This window comes from Sorex araneus, chromosome 6 (assembly GCF_027595985.1).
Source record: "Sorex araneus isolate mSorAra2 chromosome 6, mSorAra2.pri, whole genome shotgun sequence".
Classification (NCBI taxonomy): Eukaryota; Metazoa; Chordata; class Mammalia; order Eulipotyphla; family Soricidae; genus Sorex; species Sorex araneus.
This window is the reverse complement of record NC_073307.1, coordinates 46,713,968-46,741,952: the sequence shown is the minus strand read 5'-3', so window position 1 is coordinate 46,741,952 and position 27,985 is coordinate 46,713,968. Positions and strand designations below refer to the sequence as shown.

The 27,985-nt window shown below is 50.8% G+C and overlaps 1 protein-coding gene across 4 annotated transcripts in view; it reads right to left on the bottom strand.

Annotated features, from left to right (window-relative positions):
• Positions 1-27,985, bottom strand: part of ABLIM3 (actin binding LIM protein family member 3) — a 120,366-nt gene that overhangs the window by 29,606 nt on the left and 62,775 nt on the right. For all 4 annotated transcript variants that reach the window (XM_055143184.1, XM_055143185.1, XM_055143182.1 and 1 more), the window contains 5 exons: positions 27,354-27,537; positions 24,189-24,301; positions 18,190-18,316; positions 14,224-14,317; positions 6,051-6,138 (listed from right to left, as the gene is read on the bottom strand). In XM_055143184.1, coding sequence (XP_054999159.1) covers positions 6,051-6,138; positions 14,224-14,317; positions 18,190-18,316; positions 24,189-24,301; positions 27,354-27,537 — 606 coding nt within the window. The remainder of the gene's footprint in view (positions 1-6,050; positions 6,139-14,223; positions 14,318-18,189; positions 18,317-24,188; positions 24,302-27,353; positions 27,538-27,985) is intronic.

Below are 27,985 nucleotides of genomic sequence, written 5' to 3'. Positions count from 1 at the left end.
CCAGGAGTAAGCCCTGAGCACAGCCTGGTGTGGCCCCCAAACCAAAGCAGAACAGAACAAAAACCCCTGCTCAGGTAAACTGATGTGGTGCATTCACACAGGGGGCCACTATTCTGCCATAAACAGGAATGAAGCATGGGTGCATGTCACACTGTGGACGAACCCAGGAAAGGTTGGATTAAGTGAAGAACCCAGACACAGGTGTCCACATATCATATGAGCCATCTACCTGGGCAGCGCTGCATCCTTGGCACCTGCAGACACCAGAAGAGGCTCTGGATCCCTCCAGCACTGCTTGGGAGTGTTCACTTATTTCAAAGGATATTTGCACCCATAGTCCTATGATATCACCACATGGAATCAACTTAAATGCCTATTTCCTGATGTCCAGATAAAGAAACTCCGTGGAATATTACTCTGTATAAACTCCATGGAATGTTACTCTGCCACTTAAAATGCAATCATGCCTTTAGGTGAAAATGAAGTGATCATGCTAAGTGAAATAAGTAAAATAATGGTCTGTTGGTTTGCCTCATATGTGGACTATGAATAAGCAAACAAAATGGCAGCAACAGCAATAAAACTAATTTTTATAGTCATTGTAAACTCAGGGAGCTGCCAAGGGAAAGAGGGTGACAGGAATGGGTAGAAGGAGGTCTTTTAGGTTAGGGGGGGCGGTTAGAAATTTAATGGTGGAATGGTGCCAATTACACACATGTAGATGTGTGAGGCCAAACTCCTAACATTCTGTAACATTTTAAACCAATGATAAATAAACCATAGTAGCACTATATATATCGAGCACATGTGCTTAAGACCAATGCTAAGTGGAATTAATCATAAAGATAATATTGGGGCTGGAGTGGTAGTACAGTGGCTAAGGCACTTTGCCTTGCACACAGCCAACCAACCCAGCTTCAATTCCTGGTACCCCATAAGGTCCTCTGAGCCTGCCAGGAGTTATCCCGGAGGACAGAGCCAGGAATAAGCCCTGACAACAGCTTGGTGTGCCTCCCAAAGGAACAAACAAACAAGATCACTGATGATAACTGACAGGTATTGGTTTTGGGGATCACGGGGACTGGCCATTTTTGGTTATCACTTTTATTTTATTTTAATTGAGGTAACATTGCATTAGGACATTATATAGGTTTAAGATACGCATCATTAAAAAACAATATGTGTATAGTTCACTAGAAGTCCACGTCTATCTTTAACCATAGAACTGATTGTGCAAAGTTAATTTTTGCTTTTTTTGTTTAGCTTTCCATTTACTTATTTGCTCCATATATCACATGTAAGTTAAACCACCCAATGTTTGTCTCACCTCACTTGGCTTATTTCACTAAGCACAATACCCTCTAGATCACCCATGTGTGTGGAAAAGGGCAGGATTGCACCTTTGTATTTTTTAAGAGTTGCGTAGTACTCCATTGTACATGAGAATCACACCTTCCTGGTCCATCCCTCCATCAGTGAACTAATGCAAAGAATATGCAATAAACAAGAGAGTGCAGATATTTTTTTTCCAAGTGAGCATTTTGTATTTGGGGAGTAAATAGTCAGAAATGAGATAGCTGGACTGCTAGGCATTTCTGTTTACCTTACTTGAAGCATTTCCAACTCGCTTGTGTACAGGCTGCCCAATTTGCCAGTAATGAACACTTCTATGTCACCAGTGTTTACTCTGAGCTTATATTCCAGACCTGGTGATGGGGTAGGGCCTGTGGATATCGCTGGTTTTAGACTGGGAAACTGGGGTTCAGGAGTTGCAGTGTCCTGCCTGTCCACCCACCACAGGTTCTCCATCTGGCCTGCATCAGAGCCAAACCCTCACCTCTTACAAATTCTCTGGCAGGTCTCTGCTGGTCCTCCTGGACGGGGGCTTCCTCATTACCCATGGTGGGCAGCAGCTGGCCAAGCCGCCTGCAGGCAGCCAGTTTGGGTCAATACCGCTTGAGGTCCCTCTTCTCTCCAGATCCTTGAGCCCATCCTGCTGCTTCCAGACATTTCAGCAGGACGAGCCGATCAAGCCCCTTTGCCTAATGCCTTTTGAGCCAGTTTCCTGCCACCTAAAAAGTCCAGACTAATAAAGCATCTCATTGAGCTAAAACCTGCATATCTGACAAGTTCTTGACATGCCCAGCAGGCAATTTTGTTTCCCAGCAGATAGAGGAAGCAACCAGAGAAATTGCTACTTGGGACCTAATTCTGACCAACAGGGACAGATTGGCCAGTGAAGTGGATGTGACAGTAACCAGGGAGAAAAATGGTCATATTGTGTTGAGTTTGTGGTGACCTGAGCAGGGCAAATTAGAGACAGACTTAGACAAACCCAAGACATCTACACTGTAATATTATCTGTGATTTTTAAGAGGCTTGGTAATCCTCAAAGCTGTGAAGAATTGACAGTTCATCAAAAATTCAAATGTACTCTTTTCAAATGAGCCAGAGAGATTCAGACTCAAGGAAATACAACTCAGTACAGGGTATGCTTGAAGAGTCTAAAATTAGGTGAGATTGGGGAAACATAATATCTAAAAATTTTAAACAGAACTCCTGCAACCCACGCTGTCAGCGGAGAGATCCCATTTAAAATAATAATGCTAAACTACTGAATTATAGTAACCAACAGTATGCTAGTATCTCCTGAGTGTGATTTGGTGATGTACACAGATTAAGACTGAGAACTGGCATTCCACAATGCATTCCGTGTCTCTGCTTAGATCCCCCTTACCTCAGTGTCCCTCCCCGGAGGTGCCTGTGACAGGGAAATGAAGCCTTAGCTAATGATCAATAGTATCCTGAGAGCACCAGAGAAGGAAAAGATTCTGGTACCCACACCATGCATCATCTGAACTAAGAAAAAGTACCCGAAACAGTCTCCAGTATACATGGAAAGAGTATGGTGAAATTGTCAGTGCAGTTAAGTCTCAGGCTGGCAGGAACCCAGAGCTAAGGAAGGCTCTTTCCTTGGTTCTGACTCCTTGGGCACTGAGAAAATTCAAAACATTTTTTGCAAGTGATGAGGCTCATTTTTCGAGAGCGACACTGGCAGGCAAAATTTGACAAGCAATTTCAGGGGATCCCTAGAATTCAGTCCCAGATAAGAGATTCAGTAATAAATGGAAGCTACAGTCGTAAATCCACCCTTGCAGGACAAGCAAGCTTGCTTTTCTCGGATCTAAAACTCTCTAAACTTTCTGATCTCTGAAATGGGGATGTTGATATCTCTCAGTTCACAGGTTGTGAAAGTGAAAATAGTAAAATAGTAAAATAATGCATTTGATGCTGGATCACAGCTAAACTCTTGTGTTTGCAGTATTATTCTCTCTGTCTTGAGTTTAAATTTGTTGTTATTATTTTTCAGTGTAGACAGTAAAGGAGAGCAAAAACTTATTTTCTTTCTTTCCAGATAAAGCACATGTAGAGCAAGAGCAAAATCCACCTCCTGAACCACACATGGGTCAACAAAAACTCCCTGTGATCCAGCAATGGTAACCTTTGTGATTCCAATATCACTTTTGTCTGGACCTGCAGTATATTGGCTGCTATTCTGTGGCACAAAACCAGTGACCCAATTTCCTGGTGATGCCCAAATGAAGGGTCTGGTTACAACCAGGTTAGAATTTTGGCACCTTTACACAAACTGTGAAAAGACAAGGCACAACAAAAGTTAACAGAGAGAGAACTGGGTCTGTTCTCCTGGGGCCCCAGATGTTTCAAACACCTGGACACAGCCCTTGCACAGCACAGCAGTGAAGACAAGATGAGTGATAGTCCGTCCCTAGACCTTTAGCCTGTAGCACTCTGGCCTTGCAGATGGACCCCCAACCTGGGTTTGTGAGCAGTGAGGGAGTCCTAATCCTCTCACGGCTGATGCTCTGTGGGGGGCATTTCAAATCTTCACATCTACTCTCACCTGGATACTCACAGTGGCTGCAATGGTGGATTGTTCTGTGGCTGCCTCAGTTTCTCTGTCATGTGTGGCTTTTTTCTGCCCTCCCCCCCCCGCCCTGCCCCAGTCAACCTTTGTACCTGCTCTCCTCTCTGCCTTCCATATCTTTCTGTTCTTTCCTACTCATTTTTCCTTCTTGCCTACTATTTATTTTATTTTGATGAGAGGTTTGAACCACACCTGTGGTGTTCAGAGTGCTGCCAGATGAACCTGGATTTGCCACATGCAAGATAAAGGCCTTAACCACTATGCTATCTCTTTGGCCCCCTCCTACTCATTTTCAAGAACTTGGTTGCAAGCATCTTTCCTTCCATGGAGCTTCCCCTGGTCTCTCAAACTAGAGGGGGACTCTCAGGACATATGCCTGTCATTTCCGACTCTCCCTCAGTCTCTCCTCCTGCTCGAGACTCTCTGGTCTCTGGTGCGCCCAGTTGGAAGGGATGGATGGGGGCGTGTGGCCATCATCACTAGACGGGCAAGGAAGAGGCCCCGAGGAGGGATGTCACCTCTCAAAGTCACAGCACTAGGCAGAAGTGCTGGTACTGGCACCCAGGAGTCCTGGCTCTCAGCTGCTTCTGTGATCTCTGTGCTGCCCAGTGGGGAGAGCTTTCTGGTCACTTCTGGGAGACAGCAGGACAAGTTCCATGTCGCCACCCAGGCAGGGCGTCCAAGGCAGTCATAGACCCAGCTCTCAGGGGAACGGAACACCTTGTTGTTTCCATCCCTAGTTCAAGCCAGCAAGATGGCAGCACTGGGGGGCCCGGTGCCCGCCTCCAGCTCACTCGGTATCCTTCGAGGCAGGCCTTGAAGGCCCTGCAATTACGCCCACTCTCCCAGGAACCCACGGTAGGGGTGCGGGTAATTAAGGAGGAGGATGACAGGCCTTTCTTCATCACCAAGCACATCTCCCACCTCCTAGGGGGCACTTCTGCCTTAGGCGCAAAGTCTTTTTCGGGCTCACGAAGCTGCTCTCTTCACCACTGAACTCCTTAGGCTGTGCCTGAGGTTGGGGGCTGGGCGTCAGGTTCAGAAGACGCGGAGGGATGGGACTGAGTTCTAAGGGGGCAGTGACTTGTTGGCAGCTTACCGCATCACCAGGTGTTAGTCTGGCCCTGGGCACCCAGGAGAGTTCCTGGGGCACTTGTCACAAGAGTGCCCTTGGCATCTGGAACTTACTCTCCCCTGGTTACGAGGATGGTATTAGTCTGTTTTACAGACCAGGTGACCCAGGGTCAAAGAGTCAATTGCCTGAAGGTCAAACACAGAGGAAGCGGGGGCGGGGGTCAGGACTCAATCCTGGGCCAACAACATGCCCAGTGGGAAAGGAATGGGATGGGGGCAAGGAGGGGGAGTTGCTCGTTACGTGAGTGGCAGGAGCACAAGGGCAGTCCCTGCATGCTGCTCCCCAGAGCAGGCGAGAGAAACAGCAGCAGCACACTTCTAAACCAACTGCAAAGCCCCAATTCCAAGGGTGCTTGGAGTCCACGGAGCCATGTCCCAGGACTCAGGTCAGCTTCCCAGCACTTAACTCCCCATCCTGCAGCAGGAACCGTATGGCCTCAGGTTCTGAAGGGTGGGGGAGGGGGGAGAGGCTGCAAACACTGCAACCCTGGCATCAATCTATTCTCCTTCTCTTTATTTTGTTTTGTTTTGGGGACCACTCCTGGTTCTGCACTCAAGGATCACTCCTGGCAGTGCTCAGAGGGCTGTATGGGGCGGGGGGAGGCCGGGGTGGAGCCCGTGTGAGCTGTGTGCAAGTCCAGCGCCCGGCCCGTCCTGCTGTGCTATCTCTCCAGCCCGCCCCCCCCCTTCTCCTTCCTTGGCTTTGTGGGTCTCAGCTTCCACGGGCAGCCTGGGTCGAGGGCGTCTGCTGAGCACTGTGCCCAGGAGCAGGCTGGCCGGGCAGCGAGTGGAGGTGCACGGGGATGCGAGGCACCTTCCTTGTCACTTCCCACGGGCCACGCCTGCAGCTTTCCCGGGCCGCCCAGGGAGCCACGGATGGTCTAAGGGCAGTTCTGAAGACAAGCCCAAAGCAAAGCTGATACGCAAGTGGAGGACCGCGTCTCCTCGGCGAGGGTTCAGAGGCGCTTACCTGTGAGGTACATTTCCTCCCCCTCGGTGAACATCTGGTGGCAGCGGACACATCGGGCGCAGGTGGGGTGGTAGTGCTTCCCTCCTGCCTATGGGAATCAGACGGAGCACGAGGTCAGACGCGGGCTGCGGCTCGCCAGGCACACGGGCTGCGTGGGCGCATTTCCTGAGCGCGTGGGCGTCCGGAAGTTGCTGGAGTCTACCGAAGGGCATGGGGCCATCTGACTGTCCCTGCCGGGGGCTGGGGGGATACTATACCAGGAATGTCGGAGGGCAGCAGGGACTTCCCTGGATACCTGGAATGACATCCAGGCAGGATAGGGCCCTTGGAGGTCTCCAGATCTGTCTTTTGGTTTCCATCTGAGACAAACAACGCTGCTTTGAGGACGCCCAGAATTTATTTCCCCAAGGGTGGGGTCCTCAATCTACAGTTTGGGTGATTAAAAGGGGTACAATGGCCAGGGTTTTTTTTTTATCACATTGGCTCATTATGGGCAATAATCTCCTTTATTCGGATTTTTTTTCCCAATGAGAAAGTACTAGGTTTGTGCCAGTACTTTTTTTTTTTTAAATATCTGTTCCAAATTTACCCATCTCCATTTGTCAGAATGAGAATAGCAATGAAGCATTCTCATTCTCACCACAAGCAATGGACTCCAGCTAGGATTGTATCTTTTGCTTTCTGAGCAATGGACCCTGGCTAGGACTCTATCTTTTGCTTCCCGGTAATATGCAGTGGTCCTTGTTTTCCTATCGCGTCATAAAAACAACTTTAAAATTTTGATTTTGGGGCCACACCGGGATGTGCTCAGGGCAAACTCCTGACATTGCACTCAGGTATCACTCCTGGAGTGATCAGGGGACCATATGTGATGTCGGGGATTGAATTCCTGTCAGCCACATGCTGACATGCTGAGTAAGCAAGTGTCTTACTCTCTTCTCTCCAGCCTTAAGTATCTGCTATACAGACAGTCTGGGGGTCAGGAGGAAAACTGGGACGCTGGAGAAAGGAAGTGGACATTGGTAAAGGGATGCTTGAACACTGCATGACTGAAATTCAAGAATAAACAACTTTAAAACTCTATCATAAATTTTTAGTTTTTTTTTTTTTTTCAGTTAAAAAGAATATTTTCTGGGATCTCCCACGTAGCGTTCAGGAGGCCCAGAGGCCTCTTCCTGGCCAACTGGACCAGTGGCTCCAAGCAGAAGCCTGAGAATGCAGTGTAATCATCAGGGCCACATTCAGTGGTGCTCGGAGGAACATATGGTGCCAGGGATTGAACCAGGGAGGGATGCATAGAAAGCAAATGCCTTAACCCCTGTACCATTTCTCTCAGTCTAGTCATAACACTTTCCTTGCAGTGAGTAAGTCCACCAAAATACAAAGACTGGTCAGAATTCAAACACAAGTTTCACAGACAAGGAAAAAGTTGTCAGGGTGGCACAGGAGGGGCCAACTTTTAGGGCTCAGCAGCTCAGTAATGGGACCCACGTAGCCAAGACCTAGACAGGTACCTTGGACAGCTGCACCTGGTGTCTCTGCACTTGTCCACAGCTCACGCCAGTGTGACTTTGAGAAGCTCGTTTCCTCACACCACATGTCTCTGCTATTACTTAGACAAAAACACACGCGCTATGCAGTTGTAAATTCTACGATTGGAAGATAGCACCAGAGGAGCTGATGGCTCATGGACTCACTGAGGGTCAACAGGAAGGCTGACCAGCCCCAGGTAGGCACTTCCCTTGGCTCTGAGACACCCAGGAAAGTGACACACAGGCCCTTCATGGGGCCCCAGAGTTTTATTATGAGATGAACTGGTACACCAAATAAATGGGTTGCAAGTACGGCTTGTTCTGAAGGTGTGTTTGTCTGGAGAGGGTTGTTTTTGGGGAGAGAGACAAGGATATAGATGAATTCTGGGGGCTTACTAAATGCCTTCTCCTTCCCTCGCCAAGTCATCACTGTATCTGATGACTATGGATTCCTCCCGATTAAAAAATAATCTTTATTATTTATTTAGCCAGCCTTTACAATAAGGCTGATTAATGGGGGGGGGGGCAAGAGATATTGATCATAGACTTGCCTGTTTTAGAGACACTTGATTATTCCAAAAATCTTAGCAAAAATGTGGAAAGGGCAGAGTTTTAAAAAAGGAAACAAATAAACCCTCCGAGCTCCTGCCCCCTCCCCGCCACCAGTTGTTTGTATAACTCTCGCCAATGATAACATATCCTTATCCTCCTCAGAGCAAACTGTATTCCAACCGTGGAAGGAGCCTGCTCTTTCCCCGAGCTGAGATGCCGTGGGACTGATTCTCTTGTACCCTGACAAGGATAATCGGTTTAATTAGGAGCCTCTTCCTACGTGGTGTCTCTTTATTGTTTCAATTATAGACCTGTTTTCCAGGGTGGCAGTAGTGCCTTGGCAAAACTGTAGCTTGGCATCTTCCGATGTCACGCCCCACCAGCTGCCCCAGCTGAGAGAGGCTTCCTTCTCACTTCAGCGCCCCCGGCCCAGAGCGGGTGAAAACAAGGGGAAGGGAGCCAAGCTGTCAGAGCATCCCCGACCAGAATAGGGATTTTTGGTTTTGTTTTGGGGCCACACCCAGTAGTGCTCGGGGCTCACTCTCATTACTGTGCTCAGGGATAACTCCTGGTCTTGCTTGGGGGACCTTACGTGGTGCTGGAGACTGGACCAGGGTCAGCTGTATGTAAAGGCAAATGCCTTACTCCCTGGACTATCTCTCTGCAGCCCAATACCCCACCCCCCACCGGAATAAGGGAAGCCAGGTTAGGAGATCAGATGAGAAGCTCTTGCCTGCTTCAAACTGACACCCAGAAAAGAGCAAAGACAAAGAGCAAAGATTTAGCCTCTTGAAAGTGGGAGGATAATGGAGAGGACAGGAACTGCAAGCTGGCTCAAAAAGGCGGCTCGAGGATATCAGACGGAGCTGCTCTGGTGCAAGAATTTGGGGCTAATACATGACTGGAAGGAAGGAGAGGCTTGGGTACTCGTGTGTTGAGTTGTCGCTGAGGGATGGATTGTGGGGTAGAGTGGGAAGTGGAAATGGAATTTCGTTAAGTGCCAATTATGTGCCTGTCAATGTGACTGTACTCCCATCTGGTCAACATCCTTCCCTTTCTTCCAGAAACAGCATCAAGCCTTCTTGGGGTGGGACTTACATGTCAGCCCAAGGAGGACTGACCCTACCAATACACCTTTGCAGCTCTGTGGTCTCAGCCAGAGCATGGGAGGTGAGTCTGAGGTGGATGAGTGAGTCAAACCTAGACAATTCATTAAAGTAATAGAACATGGAAGATCTCCTTCCACTAGGGACGCTGGCAAAATAGATGTCAGCTGGGGGGGACTAACGTCCCACTGCCATGGCATAAAGAACAGCCTTCCAGAGAAGAAGGCCAACACGAGAGAGTGTAGCCAAGACGGTGAGATGCTCCTTTGCTTGAGCGCCGGATCCAGCTGTGTCTCAAGCCAGAACCATTTCTAGGCTTTTTATATGGAGCCAAACTTCCTTTATGGCCTGAGCTCTGACAGTTTCTCCACCTGTGACCCCAGAGGAAGGTCGCACATTTGGGTGCATGTCCTGCGTTCTCGCCCTGTGACCACACAGCACTTCTCACGGCAGACTAGGGCTCCCCTCCACCTGGAGTACTTCTCTGCCATGCCAGCTGGCTACCCTACAATTTGTCTTAAAGTTAATATAACTGGACTCATGCCAGACATTACAAACCTGAGGAGAGCACCAGAAGCCCCAGGTTGAAAGCTCAGTCACATACACTGTCCTCCCCATGGCAGATGCCAAGCCCCAGTCCCAGGATGTCACCTGTACTTCTGACCCGTGGGCTATAAATCGGGATTCCCACAGCTCCCGCTGGGTTCAGTAATTAGGCTAGGTTGGCTCGCAGAACTCAGGGGGACGTGTTAACCCATTTATTATCAACAACATGATAGAGGATATAGATACACACCCAGATGGAAGAGATGTGAAGGGCAAGGCAGGGGCCCTTCTAGGGCACCCCTCTTCCTACCATGCTTCCTGCTCACCAGCGGGGAAGGTCCCTGAGCCCAGGACTTTTGGGATTTTTGTGGAGGCATCGCTACATTTTTGTGGAGGCATCGCACACCTGGGTCAACAATCGCACACAAGATCAACAATGAACTCACTCTCCAGCCCACTCCCCTGCTCTCCCCACCCAGTCCCGAAGGATGGTGGGTGAGGCTGAGAGTGCCATGCTTCTTTCTAACTGATGTGTAGTGGAAGTGGCAAGAAGGAGCTCCAGGTGTGCTAGTTAATGTAGTTGGTCAGCTTAAATCTCCCGCCATTGGGGCTGGAGCGATAGCACAGCGGGTAGGGCGTTTGCCTTGCACGCGGCTGACCCGGGTTTGAATCCCAGCATCCCATATGGTCCCCTGAGCACCGCCAGGAGTAATTCCTGAGTGAAGGAACCAGGAGTAACCCCTGTGCATCGCCAGGTGTGACCCAAAAAGCAAAAAAAAAAAAAAAAAACAAAAAAAACCCATAAATCTCCCGCCATCGAAAAGTCTCCAAACTAGGTGGGTAATGGGATGGCTGCGGGTGGGAGAGGAGAGCAGATGAAAGGAAGACTTTGCTAGGTCCCCACTCTCTCTTCGAACACTCACCAAGACAGACTGCAGAATCAGGTAGGCGTCGCATGCCCGGACGGAAGGCAGAATCAGGCAGGGCGCTTACTCACAGACAGACGGCTGGACAGGAGGGATCTCACCCACATGCGCATGGCCATGGCGGGAGATGTAAGGACAGCTGAGATGTCAGGGAACAGCTGAGGTGTGCCTAGAGGCCCAGCGACAGGAACAGAGCCCAAGGGTCCTGCCTATGCTCATGGGGACATGGTCAGAGACTGTGACATCAGGGAACTGCTGGGATACATCTTAGAGAGGCCTGGGGACAAGTTTTGGGCTAGGACAATGCACACTGGGTAGCGGATGGTTTGGGACAAGACCAGGCCATCAAGCACTGACTGGAGGCGAGCAGGAATGGCAAGGAACAGGGCTCACAAAGTCATCGACTGGAATGGACATTAAGGGACAACAGGATGAGTGACATCTTATGTGGCTTTGTATGCGAATCTTTTGTACAATTTTTAAGAACCCACTAGCTCAAGATTTATGGAAACCCAAGAGAACCCAATTTTGGGTTAACATAACCATGGTTGGCTCTGTGCAAGAGCTGGCGGAAAGGCAGAGACCAGTGAATAAAATTTCCATCATTTTCCACCAGAAGCCAAATGACAGCTGTATTTCCATTGCTTCACAAAGACTCAAGACTCAGAGCAAGAGTTTTCCGTGAAGTTTCAAGGCTACCAGTGGTAAAACTGGGCTCCAGGCCCATTTCACAAATGGACTTTTAGGATATTCTGTGCCCTCCAAGACCCCCAAGTGGGTGTTGGGAGCTGTGGGCCTGATGCTACAGCTGCTGGAGTCTGAGATTTGCACTTGGTCTCCCCAAAATATGCTGACCATGACCTTGGGAAGGAACCCCATGCTCAGGCTTTCCTTTAATTTTTAATTTTTTTTTAATTGAATCACCATGAGATACTGTTACAGGCTTTCATGTTTGAGTTTCCGTCATACAATGATTGAATACCCATCCCTCCACCAGTGGGCCTTCCTTTTCTCATGTGTAAAATAAGGAAGTGAACTAGTTGACTGCTAAAAGTCTCATCTAACTTTAAGGGGGAAAAAATCAATACACACAAGATGCTAATGGAGCCTCCCACAAAAGGAATCAATGGGTCTGCAGTCACAGCAGCTGCTGGGGGGAAGAGGGTCACATGACCCTCCAGGAAAGCCCAGCAAGGGCCACACCAGTACTGCCAGCTCACAGACTGGCTCCCCAGGACGGGACAGCTCCTGCACAAGCTCTTTGTGGGATCTACATAGTTTTTTCCTTTTTGGAGAATCTCTATGGTCTCTCAGTGCATTGACCCTCCACTCCAGCACAGCGGATGCCTCTCCCCACAATCCTGCAGACCCAACAAACGGGTGTCCTGAGGGTGACCTCTCCCCAGCCCCATGACCTTTCCCCCATGGCACAATCTTTCACTCCCAGGAAGTCAGCTCCCAGCTCTGTGAGTGACCCTCTGATGGGCTCAACCCCTCAGGGGGAGACTCTCAGGACCTCCCGTGGCTCTTTCCTACGGGCCGGGTTCTGCTTCTCTTCCTTCTCAGGGAACTTCTCAGTGACCTTTGCTGGTGGCCCCTCCCATCCCAAGTCATTGCTTCTTCTTCTTTATTTTCTTTTTGGGGTGGGTTTTGGGCTGCACTGGTGGTACCCGGGTGCTGTTCCTGACTCTAGGCTCAGGAGTGACCCCTGGCAGCGTTTGGGCATCTATATGCATAACTGGGGATTAAAGGATCAGGTTGGTGGCATGCAAGACATGCTCCTGCTGTCCTGTTGCACATAGATGCAACTTCCGGCTGTTTCAGTCCTGACATGAGCAAGTTGCCCTGCAGTTGCAGAATGACTGAGATTCTCCTTCTGTGATGTATATAGAGAGGGCGGCTATCCCACCTGCTCTCATGCTGCCGCTGAAGACCCCCTGCCTTCTCATGGGGTCCCAGCTTCCTCACCAGTCTCCCACTTCCAGTTTCTGTCCTCCAAATCTAGTGTAGACTCATCACGTTCTCTTTCCAAATGCACAGCTCCAGGCAGGCCTCTTCTGCTGGTCCTGGAGACCCCACACTGCACAGTCAAAGAGAACGCCGACTCTGCCATATCCAGGCCCGAGGACCTGGCTTTAACACCCTGCCCGTGCTCCTGCTCTGTGCCTGCTCTCAGCATCTCTCTACAACTGCTCCCTAGACCCCTCAATAGTTGATCAACTCTGCATTTATTTGTCACCAAAAAAACCCCACATAATCATATCATGCTGCTCCCCTCAACTCCCACCCCCTGTCACTAAAAATCCGAATAGCTCCCCCTCCCCACCTGCCATCTTGCTGGCAGAGAAACATCCCACTTCCACAACTCATCTCCAAAAGAACACTATGCGGCTGAATCTTCCCACGTAGACTGGTCCGGGCTGAGAACTCTGGGTCCTTCTCAGAATGGGGGCAGGCAGGGTCCCCTTCTGTCTGAAGGCATAGTAGCCCTTGGCCACCCCCGCCACCCTCTGACATGGACACCGCCCAGATTCACAACTGTACCTCATCAAACTGCCAAGCCGCCAATTCATCCCAGATCAGGTGGCCGCGCAACACCTCTAAATTTTACAGTCCTGTCTGCCCCATCAGATCACAGCAAACCTGACGGTAAAGTTACACAGAAGACTACCAATCGGACCAACTGAGGTCTGATAAGACCTCTACCCGGTGCCAGCACAGACCCAGACACTAGGCTGGACCTCTCACCCCTGATCACTGTCAGTTGGGGAAACTGTGGCCTAGAGAGTCATGAGACTCACTCTCCAAATCTGGGTGTGAGTTTAGCGGTCAAGTGATTGTTCGATTCAGATTACTCCTGCTCTTACTCTTTTGTCTTTGCATCAAATTTCACTTCTACTTCTACTTCCTGCAGCTCTGAGAGCACAGGAGGATGGCTTCCTGGCCATACAGAGTACGGGAAGGGAGGCCAGTGGACAGGACACTCAAGGCTGCGGGTTGTCTGGCACCGAAAGAACCAGCTGAGCATCAGCGGCTGCAGAGGGCTGTTGCCATGGCAACAGACCAGCCAGAGCAGGGCTTAGGGAATGAGCTGCTAGACGAGCTGGTTCTTATTTATTTATTTATTTATTTATGAGCTGGTTCTTAAATCAGCACATTACCAGATGCTAAAAAAAAAAAAATGAAAACCGCCTCTACCCCTTCTAGCAGGGTCGGGAAGGAAATCAGAATTGTCATTCCCCACTCTATAAGAGTCTGAATGCAGGCAAGCCACTGATACTCCCCCACGCCACTGCTCTTGAATAAGAATACTTGCTTTTAGAAGGGTGTTCAGAGAGGCAAGGTAATTCTTCAAGGTCACATACCAAGCTGAGCTGGGGCAGAGGAAGCAGCAGTGGGGGCGTTTAGGCTATGGAAGAAGGGGTGCATGGGGTGACTTTCCTCTTCCTTGGTGATAAGGGGTCATAGACCACCTGCCCACACCCTTTCCCGGGTACTTAGAGCCACTCACCTCCAAGACCCTGCCGCTGATGTATCGGTCACAAGTCTCGCACTTGATGCCAAACTGGGCGTGGTAGTCGGACTCACAGTAGGGCACGCCATCCCTGCCAGAGGAAATCCACACAGGAAGAGGAAGTTGGGGGGGGGAGCGGCATGCGGGGTGTCAGGTGGAAATTCCAGGACCTGGGGCCCCTGGTGGCTGGGTCAAGATTAGATGCACTTGGGAAATTGGTTCAATCCCCAACTCCCCTGCACCCCGAGCCCCTGCCCTCAGTATGCCCCAGTTGTAGGGAATCATAGGACCCCTGGGGAGGCCCAGAAATCTGCATCTGGAAAACGCTGAGTGAGCCGGGGAGCCACTGAAGGTGTTGTCTAGACATCTCCCTTCTCTGCTCTCCACACGCCTCACCCAGGTTTCCTGGCTCCAAGCAAACGCCTCTGGGGAATTCTGCTCTCCGGGCTCTCCCTTTCCACCGGTTCTCTAGACCCACACACTCTTTCCTTCACCCCCAAAAGGCTCTAAAGCATCTCTGAAACAACCCGCTGCAGTTTTATCTTATTCAGAAAAGGTAATGTTTCCGCACGGCACACTGCAGGGGCACATGGGAAACATCTCTGTCCTGTGCTGTTCCTCTCAGCCAGCAATCAGGTAATCAATATGACCCACTTCTGCGTCTCCTCAGCGTCCTGCCTCTGAGGAAGATTCGTCAGGACCGAAACCATCCCATGATGCTCCCAGGACAGCAGATAACAAGCACCTCCCTGGACCACCTCCTCACTGCTCTGTCCTTGCCCTGGAGTTAAAAGGGTTAAAAGGACCTTTTAATTATTGGGATAATTATTCTCAGCCTGCCCCTACTCCTGAGAGCCGCCGACATTCACAGTGCATGTGATGTGTGCCAGGCCCTCTGCTGGGTTCTGCTGGGTATGTGGGTCATCCTACGGCAGCCCTGTGAGGTGTCCATCGTGACACGCCTCACCCAGGTTTCCTGAGCATGCCAGGACTGGAGCGATAGCACAGTGGGTAGGGCATTTGCCTTGCATGCGGCCAACCTGGGTTCGATTCCTCCGCCCCTCTCGGAGAGCCCGGCAAGCTACCAAGAGTAAACTGTCTGCATGGCAGAGCCTGGCAAGCTCCCCGTGGTATATTCGATATGCCAAAAACAGTAATAACAAGTCTCACAATGGAGATGTTACTGGTGCCCTCTCGAGCAAACCCATGAATGGGATGATAGTGCTACAGTGCCAGGGCTCAGGTCTGTCCCAAATGCCCAGCAAATGGCAACTCTTGGGACTTTGAGCAGCTTCAAGGGAAATGTTTGGGACTCGGCCTCCCACAGCCGACATGGAGGTAGCTGGGGTGCCAGAGATTTGGGTCCCACCTAACTATATCCCCTAGATAGATGATGGCGCCTTTCTGAAGTGTGATGAACGGGTGAGGGAGGGACTTCCTGCCCTTGCAGGCTAGCGGAACTGGCAGTCACAGAAGCCTGGAGGTGAGGCCTGAGCACCTCTCTCCGCCGTGGTCAGGTTCGGCCAGGGGGGAGCCTGCCCGGGAGAAGGGCAGCGGCGGAGTTGCCCAGGGCCAGCAGCAGCTGGGCCTGTCTGTGCCTGACAAAGTTCCCAGAGGACACTGTGCCCATGAAACAAATCTCCCCCTCCACCCACAACATCCTGTTTGGTGGGTGAGTGGGTGCGCTGAAGGGTAGGGTAACCCTGTGTACGTGTGTGGGGGGTGTCATTGTCAGGAGGTGGGGACAGTGAGCCAGCAGAACTTGGGTCTAAATTCTTGGATTGGGACACATCTGCATATACGAGCCCAATTGGACCCAAGGGTTGGTGAGTCCTGGGGGCCTCGGAAGAGAGGCAGACGGGAAAGTAGTGTTTTGCAGGCATATAAGGTGGAGTTCTGTGTCTGGAGTCTTCACAAAGCTGATGAGGTAAGCCTGCCTGTCCCCGTTTCAAACACAAGGAGAAGTCGAGTTTCACGCGGAGGTCAGGCAAATTCGGCTTCTAACCTGGGCACTGAGGCCAGAGCTGGTGCCTGCACCTGCCACTCTGCTAGGCTGGGCTGCAGGGGCGCAGGGTGTGGTGGGCACTCCGTGGGCAGGCTCCTTCAGAGGAGCCCCAAGCAAACACCTCTGGGGAATTCTGACCCAGGCTCCCAGACGTCAGCCTCCTCCGGCTTGGCGACACTCAAGGACACTCCTGACTTGGCAGGCCCTAGGGGGAGTGAGTGCCCACTGCAGAGTGTCAGGGCGCGACCTCGGCTCACCTCCACGGCCGGGCTGAGCGGGGGTGAGGGAAAAAGCACCAACCCGTCTGCACCCCATCTCCTCCCCTGCTCTGTGACCTGTTCTCTCCTCAAGGCCCCTTCGGGAGACTCGCCCAGCCTAGATTCTACTTCCTGCTGCTGGCCAGGGCGTCCCCTTTCCTGGAATGTTCAATTCTTCCCGTGGCATCTCTGTCACAGCGAGGCTGGCAGCTCTCTGCTCCCTCCTGCAAGCTGCTGCCGCTGGTCTGGGTGCCTCTGAAGTTGCTCCTTCTCCTCACTGTAGTGTCTAGGGGTCCCCCAGGGGCTTGCGGCTCTCGGGCTCAGCTCTGTCCTCATCAGGCAGGCTGGGCAGCCGGGCCGAGCCCGAGTGGCTGCTGATCATCTTTGTTCCCCCTGGACCTGCAGCTGTTGATTCTGAGGCTGAGGGGGACAGAACCCCTCCCCGGGTTCTGATGGCGGCCTTGGCCCTGCATTCAGCCGGGGCTCCCCATCTTCATTCCCAGGCTCTCGAGTCTCCCCCTGGGCAGCTCAGCTTCCTGAAGCTGAGGGGAAACTGAGGCACCGTGCACTTCCTGTTAGCCAGACCACCGACCCAGCGGGAGTGGCTGTGAGAGCTGTGGGTTCTGGGGGGCAGAGCTGGGCCACTGGTGCTAGCCAGGAGGGTCCGTCTGGCCCCTCAGCAGGTAGGTACGGGCTGAAGAGTGCAGCCATCACTTCCTTTTAGTGTCACTCAGCAACGCTGTGACTGATTTGGGGCTGGGTCTCCTATCCAGGCAAAGATGGGTATAAACATTGTCTTCAGGAGCTGGAGCGATAGCACAGCGGCTAGGGCATTTGCCTGGCACTTGGCCCACCCGGGTTTGATTCCCAGCACCCCTTATGGTCCCCCGAGCACTGCCAGGAGTAATTCCTGAGTGTGTGAGCCAGGAGTCACCCCTGAGCATTACTGGGTGTGACCCCAAAAGCAAAACCAAACCAAACCAAACCAAAAAACATTATCTTCAGTATCTTCAGAGCATATCCATATCCATATCCAATACACATAGGAGGCTTGCCAGGCTCTGCTGCGCAGGCTCGATACTCTCGGTAGCTTGTCGGGCTCTCCGAGAGGCGTGGAGGAATTGAACTCGGGTCGGCCATGTGAAAGGCGAATGCCCAATCACTGTGCTATCGCTCCAGCCCAATTATTGGATATTGGATATGCCAAAAACAATAACAATAAATCTCTCAATGAGAGACGTTACTGGTGCCTGCTCGAACAAATTGATGAGCAACAGGATGACAGTGATCTTCAGAGCAAGTCACTTACTCCTCCAGAACCTGGTGTCCCCGGCTTTTAAAACGGGGGATCAGTTCCTCCCAGGGGAATTAACGGGGTCCCAGGTGATCAGGCATACTCAGCCATTAGTATATTCTTTGCTCAGAATAACAACCATAAAAATCGCCAGGGTCATTATGCTTAAAATTAATCTGGAGAGGTGATCCATGGGAGACGGGACAGGTGCGTGGGGCGTCAGTGCTGGAGTCTGGGGGTGCTTGGAGGAGAGGCCCTGGGAGCCCAGAGCAGAACAAAGGGAACCAGCAGAGCATCTTGGGAGTCAAGATGTGGGGAGGGAGCTGCTGCCTGGGCCCAGCAGTGGCAGGATGGGGGGGGGCGCTGAGGGGGACATGGCAGGGAGGGGCGGCTGGGGCGAGACCCACTTGCTGATGTATTCTCCGGTGAGAATGACGCTGCACGTCTGGCATTTGAAACAGCTCACGTGCCACTGCTTGTCCAGCGCCAGGAGGGACTGGCCGTGCTTGATCTCCTCCTTGCACCCAGCACAGTCTGCAAAGACAAAGGCATGCAGCTGAGCAGAGTTGGGTCCCTGTGACCACTCTCTGTCTTGGCGCAAGTCAAGGGCCCCCCTTGCTGGACACAGCTCCCCACAACTGTTCCCGCAATAGTTCAGGCATGTGTCTGGTAAGGACTGTTGGAGCCTGGTGCTTTCCACACAGGGTCTGGTGTGAGGGGGGGAAAAGGAGAAAAAGTCCCCAGGCCTCTCCAGAAAGCTCCCGTCTCATTCCCAGGGAAGCCCACACCCGCTGGCCAGCCCCATAGAGAAATGAGCTTCCTGCTACTCTCTATGGCCTGGGCCTTTCTGCAACAGTGTCCCGTGGGAGCTTTTGGACACCCACACCTGCCAAACTATACAAAATCTCTGTGCCCAGGAGAGGCTAAGCAGCACCCCCACAAGGAATAATCTCAGAGTCCCTGTTCTCACTCTCCGGCCATGTGCTCAGTTGCCAAAGCACAGGTCTGTGCTATGTGTTCTGGGTCGGAATTTATTCTCTTGCCTAGCACTGTGTCTGGCACAGAGGGCGGAGCCAAGGCACATCTGCTGAGTATGGAGGAGCAGGCTGATGGTACCCACGCAGGGACGGACTGTACCACGTCTGCCCACTCTCCAGTGTGCTCACACTAAACTTCTCTCTCCCTGAGTAGGAAGAGAAAAGTTTGAGGAGTCTGCCCCGAAACAGAAAGAGGCCCTCTCTCCTTCCCCATCACGCTGGAATGTGCAGGCCATGAGGGGCCTGTTGTCTGCCTATTGTTCAATCCCTCTCTGGGGAGGGGCAGGAATCAGAGCCTTGTCCAAGGTCCTTGAGAGATGCTGGTAATTCAGGCAGAGCAGACCAGATGGCAGGAGCTAGGGACACCGTCTGGGCCCCCATGAAGCACAGGAGCGCCTACAGAAACTACCTCTCAGGGCTGGAGAGATAGGGCAATGGGTAGGGCACTTGCCTTGCACTTGGCCAACCTAGGTTCCATCCCTGGCACCTCCTACGAGCTCATAAGCACTGCCGGGAGGGTTCCATGAGTGCAGAGCCAGGAGTAGTCCTTGAGCCTTACTGGGTGTGTCCCCACAGAGAGAAAGGAAGGAAGAGAGGAAGGAAGAAAGAAAGAGAGAAAGAGAGAGAAAGGAAGGAAGGAAGGAAGAAAGAAAGAAAGAAAGAAAGAAAGAAAGAAAGAAAGAAAGAAAGAAAGAAAGAAAGAAAGAAAGAAAGAAGGGAAGGAAGGAAGAAAGAAAGAAAGAAAGAAGGAAGAAAGGAATGAAGGAAGGAAGGAAGGAAGGAAGAAAGGAAGGAAGGAAGGAAGGAAGGAAGGAAGAAAGGAAGGAAGGAAGGAAGGAAGAAAGAGGAAGGAAGGAAGGAAGAGGAAGGAAGGAAGGAAGGAAGGAAGGAAGGAAGGAAGGAAGGAAGGAAGGAAGGAAGGAAGGAAGGAAGGAAGGAAGGAAGTGCTTCTTGGCTGCCTTCCCAAGAACCTTCAATGGCCCCTCACATAAAATGGGCAGGAAGGTCTCTGGCTACAAAATTCTTTAAGCCCTAGGCCTGCAAGGTGGGGAGGAGGGGGGACCAGGAGAAGGATTTGTGGATCAGAAGAAAAGTTTGGAAATTTCTTTCTTTCTTCCCTGGGATTAAATCTTACCCTGTGCCTGCCTCCCATCCAACCCCGATAATCAGAGGTTTTAGAATATAAATTTAGAGAGGTTAAGGGACCTCCATCCCCTCTTTTATGTTTTTCAGTCTACACCTGGCCCAGTTCTTGGGGGTACTCCCAGGTCACTGCAGTGGGGGTCATATGCTGATGGGGCTGGACTGGGGGTTCTCCCATGCACTCCAGCTCTTGAGCTCTTTCCAGCACTGCCCCCCTCCCCACTTGAGCAGACAGAGGTCTGGAATGACTTGTGTCAGGACCCCAGAACTTGACAGTAACAGATGCAATGCACCTTGAGGGTATAGCCTGACGGATCGAGACCACATACTACACTAGAGCCAGGAAGAATTTCCAGGTTTCCCATTTCCTCCCCACGGGGATCCGTCAACTTTACAGTAATGTCCAGAGGGACGACTGTTAAATTAAATCTAAAAATACTTCATTGTGGAAAAAGAAAAGGTTAAACATCACTGGAGCTTTCAGCAGGTCCTCAATCTTTTTGGAGGTGATGGATCTTGGCTCAGGTTCACGGAACATTTGGTCACACATACCCGACAAGGCGGATCCACACCCCTCCCCAACCCTGGACAAGTGCTCTCTTCCCTCCCCGGCAGCCCACCCTCAGGGAAGGAAGTCCACTTGATATAGGCAAGGAGTCATGATGCCGTCCCACCTGGTCCGTGAAGCCCAATTCCATTCGATAGTTTCTATATAAGGCATCTTAGAACAAGGCTTCTTAAACCTTTCCCACGTATGAACACTTTTCGCCTGAGGAATGCAACATGATGGGCACTGCTGGAATCACCTCAGATTCACGACGGTGTTGATCCTGGATTTCTCTCCAGTCACTTGTGTTCAGGAACTTCTTACTGTTGCCAAATTTTCGGATCCTCTACATTCAGTTAGGCGACCCCTACAGTGGGTGACAGCCCCGGTTTATATGGGTAGGGGCTGGTCTGCTGGTCCCCTCTCACATTGCTTTCCTCAAACATGCACAGACAAGGGCAGCTTTCTCTTCTCCGTTCCTTACACTTCACCAGTCTGTTCCTCCACTGACCAAGTCCACTGTGGGTCCCAAGGAGAGAAACTAGCTGTGACCAGCCACACGGTCATGACCTCTTCCGGAAAACATATCCAGAGCTGCCTCTTCTCCTGACAATCTGACAATGACTCCCAGCCTCTCAGATGAACTCAGGGCCTTGAGGTAAAATTTAGGAGGCGGCCAAATACTGTTAGAAGTTCGGCTCAGTGGTGAGTGGCCGAGGGGAGACGCCGGCACCCCTACTTTCTGGTGGTCTAATGGCTGAGCCTGGCATCTCCACTGCAGCAGCTCGCACTGGGAGATGGAACATTAGTCAGGCTCACAAGGACTCAGCTCCGTGTCTCACACATGTGCCCACTAAGTGTCCACCACCGTTATTTAACATTCTTGTGTCTCTGACAGGGAAGTGTTTAATGGGCACTGTCGGACTCTGACCGCTGCTGTGCCATCCTGGGTGCCTCCCCTCTGGGCTTTTCTGTTCAGATCTCACAGCTCCTCCTTCACTGTACTGGCTTCAGGTGTTCCAGGATCTTTCCCTCCCTCTTCCTTCCCCTTTCGCTTTTAACCACGGGCAGAGCCTGGCTCCTATCGGGGAGTCTGAGTGCAGTGTAAAAAACAGAGCCAGGAAGGCCACACCCTGTTCCAAGTTGGCTGCAGAGTCAACTGTCCACTCCTCTGCTGCTCTGTGTTCCAGAATTACAACCACCAGCTGGCAGAAAGTCTCCTCCAAATCCCTCCATCTGCTGAGGTCTCTAAAGACCCGGCGGCCATTTTTAGTTCCTCTTGCATATGCGACCAACAGAAGCGAGTGGGTTTCATTCATAACTTACTGTCTGCGGGACTTCGGATAAGTCACTTAGGATCAACTGGTCTGTTTGCTCGTCTATAAAACAATGCACTCTTCTCTCCTTCAGAGTCACAGTGACTAAAGGAGATGTTATGAAGAGAAAATTTACTATGGCACTGGACACGACAAATGGTCAGTGTTAGCGGAGCTGGTGGCCAAGGCGGTAGGGGCCATCTTGTTCCTGGTAGTAAATGTGGCCGTGTTGGTGCTGCATCAGCCACGATGGAGGTGGTGCTCAGGAGTGGTGGTCGTGGTGGTGGAGATGAGGGGGACGTTTCTACTGTTGCTGGTCTCAGTGGGGTCCATGGGGAAACGTTTCTTCTTCCTGTGATAAGTAATGTGGGTTTTTTCCCTTGATGGTCCCTTAATATTCTTGACCTCCTTTGAAGCTATTGCTTCCGTGATTCATCCTCTGGAGTTAAAATGTCACACAGCTGAACTTTAAAAAAATTCACTTTCTGTATTCCTTTTCTAAGAAATGTTCTTCTTAGCACTCTCTCCAGTCAGGTTTTGGTTCTGCTATCCTTGGGGACTCAGTTGATGTCCTTCTTCAGCACGAACAGTGACCACCTCCAGAGAGAAGCTATTTCCACAAATTTTGTTCCCTGAAGACCCACCCAGGATGTCTTTACTTCATGAGTCACAACAAGAGAAGCTGAAATACCTCTTCTCCCATAGACTCTGACAGGTGTCATTGTTCCTCTTCTTTGCTCTGCCCCCAGAGCTAGAGAATTATGGAGGGGACATTTAGCAGTCCCCCCCATCCCCCCGAGCACATACTCATGTGGAAGATTCCCAGAGTCTGATGTACATGTGGCATGAGCTGAGAGAAATAACAATAAATGCAGGGTGCCTATTCTCCACCCTCCAGGGCGTTTGCTTTCTAAAGGAATCCTCCGACAGCATCCTACGTGTTTTATTTAGGTGTATACATTACTTCGATTCCCATCACTGAGGATTTGCTTGCCACAAAGTTGGGTTGATCTAGTCTCAGGGGAGCCAGGGGACCGATGTCCATGCCACAGGGGAACAGTTCCAACTTGCTCCTTTCTGCAGCCTCACACACAATCCTGCAGCCCCCACCTCCCACCCCAAGCTCTCAGCAGCCACACCCTGAGGCCCTGGTCTGCAGGGCAGCACCCCAGCCTAGCAGTCCCGTTGGAGGACATGTTTGAGGAGCTGTGGCGAGTCGGGGGGAATCTCTGCCATCTGTAAGGGAAGCAGCTGACTTGTGGGAGGGAGGGCACTGCACACTCTGGGCGCAGAAGCCACTGGACCGGAAGGGCGTGGGGCAGCGGGGAGGGGGACTTCCCCTGGCTCCCCACACTGGGTGGGACCGAATGGGCCCCTGGGAGCTAAGTTCTGCTGACTTGGGTGTTCCGTGCTGCTCTGGGTGGGCAGCAGCTGGTGTGCGGCTCAAGCCCTGGCACCCACGCCCATGTGGCTAGTCACTGATTCTACCCATGCAGCCAGAGCATCATGTAGCATGAAAAGAGCCAAGCCTGGTGGGTCCCTAGACACCAGGGGCTCATTCATGTGTGAGGGGCCCGAGCAGTGAGCGCCTGATGGTAGTGATTTAGACAGCTTGCCACTCGCTATCCAGTGGAGAGTCTCTTCCAGACTTTAAAAATCCCTGTTCCCAGAGACCCCTTAAGGTCTGATTAATCCTTGCTCCTTCCCTGCCATCCCCACCCAGGGCTTCTGAAAAAGCGTAATATTAATCAGGTCACCACAATAGACGTCGCCCCTCCTTTAGGGGTTCTCAAACTTGGGAGAGTCAATGAATCACTCAGGATGACAAAGAATGTGATTTCTAGGTTTCGTCTCGAGAAGTCCAAGGTGGGCCTGGAAATCTGTATTTTTAGCAGATACAGACACCATGGTGCATCACACACAGCCTAAGACACGCCTTTGTGGGATATTCCCAAATCTCCCTTCTCAGAATTCTGGGGCTGTTTGTAAAAACCGAGAGCCACTTACAATCAGACACTTGATCAGCTCTGTTGGGGGGGGCTGGGGAGTTGGGGACTCAGAGAGGAGGTGAAATCAGGAGCCCAGCTCCTCCCATAGAAAGCCCACCCAAGTAGCCACCACGTGGCTGACCCACACCGTTTCCAGCTGGGCAGCCTGCTTTGCCCACGCCGGTGCCTGGAGAGGCGTGCGAGTCTGGGCTGTGTGCCAACTGGGTCATGCTTCTGATGCGCTCCAGAGCGGGAATCTCCCCACTTCTCAAACAAGCCTCAGAGAACAGTTTATAGTGCTGGCCCTCGGGAAGCGGGGTGGGGGTGGGGGGACAGTGTCTGCAGTGGGGGAGGTGCTGGGATGGGAGGACTCACGGCTTGGTCCACGAATCTTGATGGGTTTATTGCTGGCCATGGACTGGGAGCACGTCTGGCACACGCATTCCTTCCCGCTGAAAGTCACTTTGTCTCCAATGGGGAAAGGCTTCCTGTAAGGGGGACGAGGGAGACATTCAACACTTCCTCTCCAGAGGGGTTCCCTGCATGCTCCAAGCTCTTTAGTAAACTGTGGAATCGTCTGGGGAAGCCACTCAGCTAGGAACGAGGGCCCTGACATCACTGTTTTTTTTCCCTTTTCTTTTTTGGTGTTTGGCCTACACTCAGCAGTATTCAGTACTCCTGGCTCTGTGCTCAGGCACTAGTCTTGGTGGAGCTCGGGGGACCATACGTGCTGCTGAGGATTGAGCCCAGATCAGTTGTGTGCAAGGATATCTACCCACTGTACTGTCACTCTGGCCCCCATGGCATCCTTTAAGCTCTGGGCTGATCACAGCATGAGCTTACCTGTCTCATTTGTAGAAAAACAAGCTGACATTTCCTCCTGGAGTTGTTCCCTCTTCCTGAATAATTGCAATCGTTTTGAAGATTAAGATGAAATAGAACTTAACTAGAAATTCATCTGGACCTTGGTCCCCATCCCCAAATTGTATTGTGAATCATTGTATCCAGACTTTCTATTTCTTGTTATATCAAAACTGAGAACTTTCATTTAAATTAAAAAATCATCTATTTCTTACAGTTTCAAGCTGCCATAGATTTGTATATAATGTTCAAGCAGAACTCTAAAGCTCTATATTAGAGGTGTCCTATATTATAGAGTTCTATATTGTTTTCATACTGTAATAATTTTTTTATTTTTTGCTTTTTGGATCACACCTGGCAATACACAGGGGTTAATCCTGGCTTTGCACTCAGGAATGACTCCTGGAAGTCATTCCTGAGTGGACCATATGAGATGCTGGGAATCGAACCTGGGTCGACCGTGTGTAAGTCAAACTCCCTACCCGCTGTGCTAATGCTCCTGCCCACTGTAATCAGTTTTTATTTGTTTTTCCTCTCCTCCTTTTAAAAATAGCCATCGTCAAGAAGGGTTTTCTAGTTTACTGGCCTTTCCAAGTAGCCAGTATTTGGACTTTGTCATGATCTGTTTCATTTGTTTACTTATTTGGCAAACATGCATATGGAATTTACTCTGTTAAGAACTGTTTTAAGCACTTTTCAAATATTAAGCTTATATTTTATAATTTATATAATTTTAAAGCTTCTATACATACATGCTCATCTATATACAGATATGCTATAATGTATAAAGAGCCTGATTTCATTGGCAAGAAAAGTTATTTTATATTCCTCATTTAGCACTGCTTATTTTCACTAATAATTTCCACCAAGATCAATGTCTAAAGTCTTCAGGCTTTGCGGTATGCTGTCTTCTCTCCAAACAACTTCTTTCACTATAACTCAGGCAGCGTCAAGGTCCTCAACCTCTGCCTGAAAGCAGGTTGAGTGATGCAGCTCAGGAATCTTGAGTTCCTAAGTGTCCAGTCTCCTTAGGAATAGAAACTTGGTGGACTTCCCAGCACTGGCAGATCCGGGGTGTGGCTTCCCCCAGTCTTGCAGCCTGGAATGCCTGCTATGGGCTCTGATGAGATGGTAAATCCATCATATTTTGTATCCAGGATATGACAAATGTGCATGATATATATATATATATGTGTGTGTGTGTGTGTGTGTGTGTGTGTGTGTGTGTGTGTGTGTGCATACACACACACACTTCTAGAGACTGCCTTACAGCCATGTATCACAAATGAGGGAACAAGAGGAACCCTGGAGGTCACGAGCCCAGGTACAGCCTTGTGGCCAAAGGACATAGCACAGCTGTGGGGACCCACCTTATCTTCATGAGTTTGGTAAAACTTCCCATTGGGCTCACTAGTAGATCTGCGGCAGAGTCCTTGCCTTGTATATGTGAGATCCTGAGCTCAATTCAATAAGAAAACTCTTTCATCATAGGTGGGCAAATGACCAAACATGCTATATTGTAAACAATAATGCCCAAAAGGAAGGAGAGAGAGGAAAAAAAAGGGAAGGAGAGGGAATGGGGGGAGAGAGAGGGAGGGAGGGAGAGAGAGAGAGAGAGAGAGAGAGAGAGAGAGAGGGAGGGAGGGAGGGAGGGAGAGGGAGAGAGGGAGAGGGAGAGAGCAGGGAGAGAAGGGGGAAGAGAGAGAGGGGGAAAGAGAAGAAAAGGGCCTACCATAGGGGCAGGCTGGGGGGTGGTGGTGGGAGGAATACAGGGGTGTTGTTGGTGGGAAATATACACTGGTGGAGGGATGGGTGTTGGAACAGTGTATAACTGAAAACTTTCATGAAAGCTTTATAACTGTATCTCATGGTGACAGGATGATTCAATAAAAAAATAACTACATTAAAAAAAACTTTCACCATGACTTAATTGGAATAGTCCATTAAATTTTAATGTATTTGTGGGCAGGATTGAAGGTTTTCTTTATTTGTTCCATCTTCTTAATGCAGTGTTTGGCATGCAGTGCCTGGTAATGTCCATTTGCTAAGTTAACCAGTGACTGGGATATTGGAGGTGGGAGGAGAGGGGCGTGATCTTTCTGTCATCAGGGATGTCTGAGAGGCTGGATGATGACCATTATTATAACAAAAGGAGCAATAAAAGCAGATACTAGTATGTCGCAGTGGGAGGTGCTGGGGGTACGGCAGATACAAACATGCACCGAGGTCTTTGTGTGCATTATGTCCCCTATATTCCTAAAAAATGCAACAGAGAATGTTACTGCCCATTCTGTTGACAGATATGCCAAAGCTCATGAAGAGTGAGCAGACAGCCTCGTACCATGTGCAGCTTCGGTAAAGGGAGCCAGGACCATATCCGGGGCTGCCAAAGTGGATTCCGAGAGGGGGGATACTCAGTGGTTCCCCTGGGGGGTCTCTGAAGCAAACTGGGAGCTCAGACCTCCACTCTGCCTTCAACACACCAGCTAGCGGTTTCCCATTCCATGGCATTTGGCAATGAAGGTTCAGCTGCTAAAAGGCTTAGAGACCACTGTCTGGTCAGTGCCTTCCTCCCTGAGTCTAGAGATCCAAGCTCCCGGAACAACGGCCGGCACCCAGAGCTGCCAGGTAGAGCTTTTCCTGCCCTTCCCTGGGGCTCAGGCAAAGGGTCCTGCTCACCTGCACAGGCTGCACACGAAGCACTTGGGATGGTAGGTACGGCCCAGGGCAGAGATGACCTCGCCCGTGATGAAGTCCCGGCAGCTGTCACAGCGGGTGCCGTAGAGCTGCTGGTAGTCCTGGGTGCAGATGTACTCCTGGTTCTTGAAGAAGAAGCCTGACTGGGCCAGGGCGCAGCCACACACTGGGGAAACCAGAGAGCGTTAGAGTTGGTTGAGCCCATAGGAGGCTGCAAGCACAGGGTTCTCACCGGGGTCTGACTGGGTCACCATGAATCAAGAACGGTGGCACGTCACAGGGTTGTGGGGGCAATCTTCCTTCCTTCCTTCCTTCCTTCCTTCCTTCCTTCCTTCCTTCCTTCCTTCCTTCCTTCCTTCCTTCCTTCCTTCCTTCCTTCCTTCCTTCCTTCCTTCCTTTCTTGTCCTCTAGCAAAATATTTTACTTAGTTACTTATATTTGGGATGCAGTAACTTGTCTTTTATTTATTTATTTTATAAACTTGTTTGGGCTGGAGCGATAGCACAGCGGATAGGGTGTTTGCCTTGCATGCAGCTGACCCAGGTTCAATTCTTCCGCCCCTCTCAGAGATCCTGATAAGCTACCAAGAGTATTCCGCCTGCATGGCAGAGCCT